Source organism: Convolutriloba macropyga, chromosome 11 (assembly GCF_964194025.1).
Source record: "Convolutriloba macropyga chromosome 11, txConMacr16.3, whole genome shotgun sequence".
NCBI lineage: Eukaryota > Metazoa > Xenacoelomorpha > Acoela > Convolutidae > Convolutriloba > Convolutriloba macropyga.
In genome coordinates, this window is record NC_134478.1 from 6,486,158 (window position 1) to 6,494,623 (window position 8,466).

An 8,466-nucleotide genomic window follows, 5' to 3' on the forward strand; every position below is an offset into this window, starting at 1 on the left:
AAAAGAGTTGTTTCGGCATATAGGGTCATTTGAGAGGTTACAGTTCTTTTAATTGTTTATCTTTTGGAAAATTCCTACTTGGAAAATTTAAATTGTAAAACTATTTTATAGACATGATATTTAATCGTCATTATGTCTTTATGTCATTATTAGTCTAAACATGGGAGCTTTAATTATTAGGACATTTTTTAAAAAGCCGTGTTAGGAATCGTTCTTTAGGCATATTTCTAGATATTATAAATATCAAATTCTTAGTACCTTTTGCAGTTATAAAACACGTTTTTTGCACCTTATTTGGTTTTTTTTTTCGTGAGAAGTTCAAGAAGACCAGTTTTGACCAAACCTTGCAAGATGATTAAATAATATTACAATATAATTTTTGTTAGCGTTTAGAGATTAAAAACATCAAGCTTAAACTGCGATACTTGTCCTTTTGGCGAAATTGCAGTTCTAAGGTTGGTTTTATTTCTGTTTAAGAAAGGTAAGCTTCTGTATGGACAAACTCGATCATGTCAATAAACATCAGGTGAATAAATTGAGGTACAGTAAAGATGATTTTTACGTATTGAACGAGTTAGAGCTAATTTGAGCGAGCCAAAGAAAATAAACTAGGCAGCTGTTTTCTAAGAGGAAAAACAGTTTCTGAGCCGTAAGCGGATGATAGAGAAAATTTATCTTTCCTTGTCTGATCATGTGTTATATTATTAGCCTACCTAAACCGAGGCTTTTATAACCAGATTTTTAACGCCATTTTTTCGGGAAGATTTAGAGTTTCTCCAGTGAAAAGCAGGTCTTGGATACCAAATCAGTGCATCAAAATGCCTTATTTCAAGAACTGTCGAACTATGACAAAGTATTGAGTTTTGTTGAAAAATTAATACTTATATATTATCCACATATCGGCTAGGGCAGTTTTTTGTCAACCCAATAACTTTCATTTTACAGAGGGAATTGGGTAAAATCTTCTCAATACTACTGCCAAAAGTGGGTGAATTCATAGTCCAGGGGGAGGTACTGGCGGTGATTGAGTCATCGACAGGTGTGCACTACAAGTATGTGCCTTTCAGTGGAGTGGTCATTGCAATCAACCAGGAGGTCATTTCAGACCCTGGATTCTTGGATCAGTTCCATTCGTGGGTGGCCCCGGACGAAGAGGGTAATATATATTTTTTAGATCAGACCTTTTTCCAAAAAATGAAAAAAAGAAAAATACCGAAGCACGGAAACTCAAGACGTAACTAATAAACTGAGCAATCTAAGCCAGTAACTTGATTCACCAAAATTTCTAAGAGGATTTTGAGAAAATATTTTCAAGATTCAAGGCTTTTCAAGATTAATGAAAGGAATATATTAATGCCTATGAAGATTTTGCTGAAAAAAACTGAGAATTTTTGTTCGAGATTGCCACATTTAAGTGTTCCGCATGAGCTGGTAACAAAAAATCGATACAAAATCTTGATTAGATTGTGAGCAATTTTTTGCACCACTTTTCCAATCAGAAAATACATTACTTAATGGTATAAATTACAGTGTAGAAATTTCACTTTGAAGTGGACCTAACGGAACCATCAGCTTTTATTAACAATATCCATTTTTTAAAAAATTCTTGAGTGGAATTTGAAAATGCGACGATTTCGTTGCCCGCTCTTCTGACGCTTTTCAACTATCTCAACAACGTGTCAAATTGACAGAAATCAACAAAACTCTATCTGGTACCCCAGACCCTATGTCAAGCAAATTTCAGCAATGATAATGTCTAATTCGTGTTCCGATAAACCTGTGTCTCTGCTAAAAATCAGTCATTAATTATAATTGATCTCAGAAAAATTATTCCAAGACAAGAGAGTCACAGTAAATTTAATCGGCCTATTAAGCTAGTCAAATGCAATTTACCAAAAAATTAGGACTGGAAGCAAAAAAAAAGTTATTAAAACAAGACAGGGTAACTTTTAATTAACGAGCATAAAAAGGAGTGCTTCATGACATTATGTAAATATAGGGCGTATATTGCCATTGTGGACTTCATTCAGACAAACAAAGAAACAAAATTTCTCTGTTTTGAGGGTTATGGATAAATTTTGCACTGCCAACTAACCAGTTTCTTAGCCAACAGCCTAAACCATCTTCTTACAAAATGCAATGACAAGGTATGATTACGCGATGAACAAATCAAGCAAGTATTACCAATCCTAATCATTAAACGGATCAAAAAATATAAATGATGCTAAAAAGGATATCAGAAGATAGACAGCGGCCAACATTCCTAGGTACAACTGAAACCACAACACAGTAAACAAAATGCGCGCAACAAAATATCCCACAAAGAATTGATTCTCAGATCGCACTTCGAAACGCTTTTCTTCAATGTTAGAATAGCAAAGCATCGAAATACCTCAGTAACTTGAAATTCCGAGATCATATCAGCAGTTTGCTTTGCACGGCCTGCCTGCCTGTCCAAAATATGATTAATATTTGAGAGAAGTTGCAGTCATCTTGCCTCGTGGGCCGTAAATCGATATTTCATTGTTGTGAATGCAACTAAATGACACTCAAACTTTGTCATTTGAAATTAAGGCTAGAAGCAGTTTGATTTGTTTAAGTTGCCGATCAAGAAGTAGCCTTCAGTTTACTTTTCTCTCATGTCTATTTCCTTTTATTCACAACGTTCTTATCTGCTCAGCCCTCTTTTTTATGGCTTCTGCGCAACTTGTTCAGACTCATTCGGACTCGGTGCAGTGGCGTCCGAGTGTGAGTCCAGTACACTGACCATGAACGTATGTTGACGATGTTGTGTCTACTTTAATGATATCTTTCAAGATTAAAGCTTTGTTCTCCTTTTGATCCTTCTATGAAGAGATCTCGTTTGGTCTGGGTCTGGTTTGTTTGTATTTTGGACTACTTTGTCTGGGACTATTTGGACTTTTTAGCAGGGACTGTTTTGTCCGTTTAACAAAACTTCGATTCAAAAGAAGCCTAATTCAGTAATAATAATAATAATAATAATAATAATAATAATAATAATAATAATAATAATAATAATAATAATAATAATGATAATAATAATAATAATAATAATAATAATAATAATAATAAAAATAATAATAATAATAATAATAATAATAATAATAATAATAATAATAATAATAATAATAATAATAATAATACTAATAATAATAATAATAATAATAATAATAATAATAATAATAATATTAATAATAATAATAATAATAATAACAATAATAATAATAATAATAATAATAATAATAATAATAATAAAACTAATAATAATAATAATAATAATAATAATAATAATAATAATAATAATAATAATAATAATAATAATAATAATAATAATAATAATAATAATAATAACAATAATAATAATAATAATAATAATAATAAAAGTAATAATAATAATAATAATAATAATAATAATAATAAAAATAATAATAATAATATTAATAAGAATAATAATAATAATAATAATAATAATAATAATAATAATAATAATAATAATATTAATAATAATAGTAATAATAATAATAATAATTGTGGTTCTTGCGTAATCGCAGCGGAACAGCATTAGGCCTACAGTAGCCGGTTCTCAGCTGCCCGTTTTCTAATCATTCCCCACTTACAGACTGATCTTAATAATAATAATAATAATAATAATAATAATAATAATAATAATAATAATAATATTAATAATAATAATAATAATAATAATAATAATAATAATAATAATAAAACTAATAATAATAATAATAATAATAATAATAATAATAATAATAATAATAATAATAACAATAATAATAATAATAATAATAAAAATAATAATAATAATAATAATAATAATAATAAAAAAATATAATAATAATATTAATAAGAATAATAATAATAATAATAATAATAATAATAATATTAATAATAATAGTAATAATAATAATAATAATTGTGGTTCCTGCGTAATCGCAGCGGAACAGCATTAGGCCTACAGTAGCCGGTTCTCAGCTGCCCGTTTTCTAATCATTCCCCACTTACAGACTGATCTTCAATGAGCAGCATTGCTCTTTTTTTGGTGACTATAGCCACTTTTTGCGTCCGAAACTTTCACGTGGTACCATCATTACAGCCAGCATTGGTCAGACTATGACCAACCTGAAGCTATGGTTAAGAGCTCATCCTCACACAGATTGCTTCACGGAGGCAGGGGATTGAACTCTCAATCATTGGCGTGTGAATCACACACCTTACCTCTCGGCTATCACGCCACTTAATAACAGTAATAACCGCAGTAATAACCAATCTAATCGAACTTCGATTTACCAGTTTAAACGCTCGCAAAACAGTCGTGATTCTCAAAGTAGCTAATTGACGTATTTTGATATGTAAAAATAAGTCAACTGTGATTGAAAAAAAGAGCGATGATAGCGTAATTACAGTAAAAAGAAGAGTTAGTCACACAATCAGAGGAGACAGTGAATATTGGCGAGTTTCCTGATATCTCATCCAATGCGTAGTGGGCTCAGATTTTTGGTCTAATTCTGTGCCATGAAATATGCTGATAGGAGCCAGAAATAGATATATTTTTTCGCAGAAGACAGCGAGAATGGTTCCAATACTGATCTGAACTAAACGGATAACAATGATAACAATGATCCGTTCTGAACCAAGATTTCATTAACTTATGAAGAAATATATTAATTCAAAAAAGGGGAAAGATGATTTATTGTTTTCTGTTTGATTGTTTCAGGATGGTTCCTGAAAGTTGTGCCCTCGAATCTAGACGAAGAGAAGACAAACCTTACACCCCTTGCCGACCGATTGTTATACATGTTTGATATTGGTGCATTTGAGGACTTTCAACCACCGGAAGATTTTTTCAACTGATTTCTGCGATTATCGAATTATCCTTTAAATATTGTTTTTGAGCATACTAAGATTTTCACTGAAACCCAAAATATCCTAAGGAATTAATATCCGAAATCCATTATTCGTAAAGTTTTGTATGTCTTAGACGAGCGATCATTTGTTTCAAGGCCAATTTGTTGTATTTTCTCTGTAATATAATTCACAATAACCCAAAGAATGTTTTGCATTAGATCAGATAATAACATATACATTGAAACTGTACACTTTTTCAACGAGGCAATGCGAATATTCTATTGTTTCTTTTGAAAATTCAAATTTCATCAAAAATTGATAAATTCAAAACCAGTTGCCTCTGCTTGAATAGATTTTCACCCAATGATAAACTGTTTTATTATTTTTGCAGTTAGCAAAATTTGAAGAGACAGGACTTCAATAAGAAAACAATGGGACAATATGTTTTAAAACGGTTGAAACGTTTGTTTTTGGTGATATTGTTTTGTTTTGGGGTTTGTGGTAATTCAAAAAATAAGAAGTATTTTTATAGACGGTGTTTACTGGTTTTTTTTGACAAAACAGTTCTTCGGCCCTCTTTTTTGTTTTCTGCCAAATTTTTCTTTGAATTTTGGCTTGAATTGTATTTTTTACACGAAGATAACTGTTATTCCACATTCTATTTGCCTGTTGGTTCTCTTGATTTGTTGTTGGGTCGAAACAGAAAGCAAAACAAAAGAGTATTTTATGTGAGAGAGAGGATGAATGATTTGGATGGCGTTAGACGTGTGCATAGCGGATTAAATTTGTGATTAAATTTGTGAAGTGTCTGATTACTTCGAGTGGACTTGCTGAAGGTATTTAAACTTTTTTTCACTCAGATTGGTTCAATCCCGATTTTGATATTTAGATTCTTTGTTTCTTTGGTAATGTTTAAAACCTCAGTTTTGTCAAAATTAAACTCCCCATATTGCGTCTCCAAGCCTGTTCAAGCACAAGATGAATGATTACTTTGCAACTCTTTTAAGACTAAATTTAATCTTGTAAGATTCTGTTGGGAAATTCGTTTAATACGATCGATCTTCTAGCAATATTCTGACAGAATTTTACAATTTACTGATAATATTTTTGCGGCTCAATTTAAAACAAATTCATTAATCCGTTTAGTCTTGAAGCGTCAAGATCAACCTAAAGCTTTAAAAGGATACTACAAAAACTTGAGTTCAACTGATAACAGAAACGGTTTTTTGGAATTCGACAAAAAGAAGAAGCTAAAAAATAAAAACAAAAGCATGCTAGGTTTTCTAATGACTCTGATGTATAGGGAAATAAAAATGTAAAGGAGAAATTGAAATTCAAATTCAAATTCAAACCTCTACTCTTCCTAAGCAGCATCAATATAGTTATTTCGTTTTCAATAATCTTTAGATCGACAAAAAATTGGTAACATTTAAGTTTTAAGAACATTTTTTTGACGATTCTGCTCAAATAACACCTAGATTCACGCCCCCTTTGTTGTTCTTTGGACGATCAAAAGTTTGAAAAAGACTGTATAGGTCGGTCCACAGGCAGTAGAAACTGTTTTGGATTTCAATCCAAAATCCAAAAAACTTCGACAGCACATTTAAGAAAGCATTAAGTGAGCAGAGTACTTTCCTCAACGATCTTTCTTCTTCCTCCATAGTCCATAAATCAGAAGTTGCCAAATTTTGAACACTGCTATAATGAAAGTATGAGTTAGAGGTATTTCGATCAAACGAATTCAAACAACACATTCGAAACTGATGTAAACCATGAAATAGCTTTTATCACATGCTTTTATCACATGTACCGATGCCAGCTGGCACTTAAATCAAATTGCACGAAGCGCTAAAAAAACTGATATTCATATCAGATCATGTAAATTTGTTGCTTTTTGGCAAATTTCTGCGCATAGCCACTTATTCTGCATTTCAATGTAATAGAGAGAGTTTTTGAGATCAATTTGGCGCTTCGTTTAGTGCATGAGTTTGAAACCCTTTCAATAACTTCCATATGTAAAACAAACGTAGTCATTTCGCGGGCTGGTCTACATATATTTAGGGAGTCGTTATGAATGTAGTTTTGAGGATGACCCCAGTAGTTCTTGAATTCTTTTCGTGTAAGATCTGATAAGAAGCTGATCAAAAATTTTTATCGTGTAAGATCTTGTCTCGTCTTACACGATAGAAGTTCTGTCCTGTATGAACTGTTACTCAAATAAACTTTTTCACAATATCTTAAAAGTCTCAAAAGACAATATAAGATACTTTTCGCTCTGAAATTTAAGTGTTGCATGCTGAAGTTTTTTGGCTACTGCTTGAAAAAACTCTAAATTGTGTTCAATTTGATGAACATGCCATGCCATACTTAATTAAATTCTCAGATGTCGGGGGGGGTCTTCGTAAATAACTTGCGAGTAATGGGGTGGAGATGATGAATGAATTTTTTAGGGGGCAGCCATCTTCTTATCTTTTTCCGCTTTCTTGTTTTTATTTCGCCATTAAGATGTATAGATTTTTTTTCTTTTTTTGCTCATCTGGACGGGATTGGCCACCTTCAAAATGCACTCATCCAGCCAACCTGAACAAATCAAAGCGCTCCATTTGCAGTTATTTGGCTGTCACTCCCCTGAAAACAATGTCCTCAGTTTCAGACCTGAATGTTCTGCCCGTATAGAAATCCAAGTCTATATCAGTAAGAGGCACCCCGCTTGACCCAATAATTCAACAATCTAAAAAATTACAATTTCCTATTACGGCGTCCATCAGAATTTGTAGCCATAGAACTTTCAATAAAAGAAAGTTGTTGTTTAACAATTTTTAAGAGAAATCATTTTTAAGAGGAAAAGTGCTAAAAAAGCGCAAACAAAGAGTTTCGAAGAAATAATTTGAAAAAATTCAGAGATTATTGCTTGTCAGTGATACCGTATATATGAAAAAGTCGTTGTCATAGAACTCCAAACAAAAATTTACCAAACTAAAACTTAGACATCACAATTGTGAGATGTTTCGGAAATTGCTTATTATAAAGTCTGCTGAAATGTGAGCCTCAGATGACAACTTTTTGCATTATTTTACGGAAAAAAGGTAGTCATAAAACTTCATTTAAATCTTAAATTTTCACAAAGTAAAAAAATGAGCGCCAATTTTAATGTAATGGATAACTTGATAAGTTTTTGGATGCCGAATTAACTAATTTTATGCAATTCGCCAATATGAGTTAAAAAAACGTTTCTATAATCATTTTTTTTGGAAACCAGTGTTTTAAATACGTTATCACCGTAAAGTTCGCATGAAACTTACTATTTGGTCTGAAAAAAATTGTTTGTTTTGTAGAAAAAATTTTGGATCCTTTTTTTAATTTCAGCAGTGTGTTAGCCTCAGTAGGTTTGCCATTCGGCTATACAACGCTTTTTAAAAGGATTGGAAGGCTAATATGACTTTTGTTGACTTTCGATTTTAATTTCTGAACATTGATTTCTGTTTTAGAACGTTGACCTCTCTTTGCTAACAATGGACTTTAAAAGTAGCCTAGTTTCTAATACATAGTAATTAAGAACTGATGTTAGTATTCAAGGCTGAG

The 8,466-nt window shown here is 31.3% G+C and overlaps 1 protein-coding gene across 1 annotated transcript in view; it reads left to right on the forward strand.

Moving 5' to 3' along the window:
* Positions 1 to 5,089, forward strand: part of LOC142349609 (glycine cleavage system H protein-like) — an 18,249-nt gene extending 13,160 nt beyond the window's left edge. The window contains exons 3-4 of the mRNA XM_075401291.1: positions 946 to 1,156; positions 4,754 to 5,089. Of these exons, the coding sequence (XP_075257406.1) occupies positions 946 to 1,156; positions 4,754 to 4,890 (348 nt within the window). The 3' untranslated portion in view covers positions 4,891 to 5,089. The remainder of the gene's footprint in view (positions 1 to 945; positions 1,157 to 4,753) is intronic.
* The last annotated feature ends 3,377 nt before the right edge of the window (positions 5,090 to 8,466 follow it).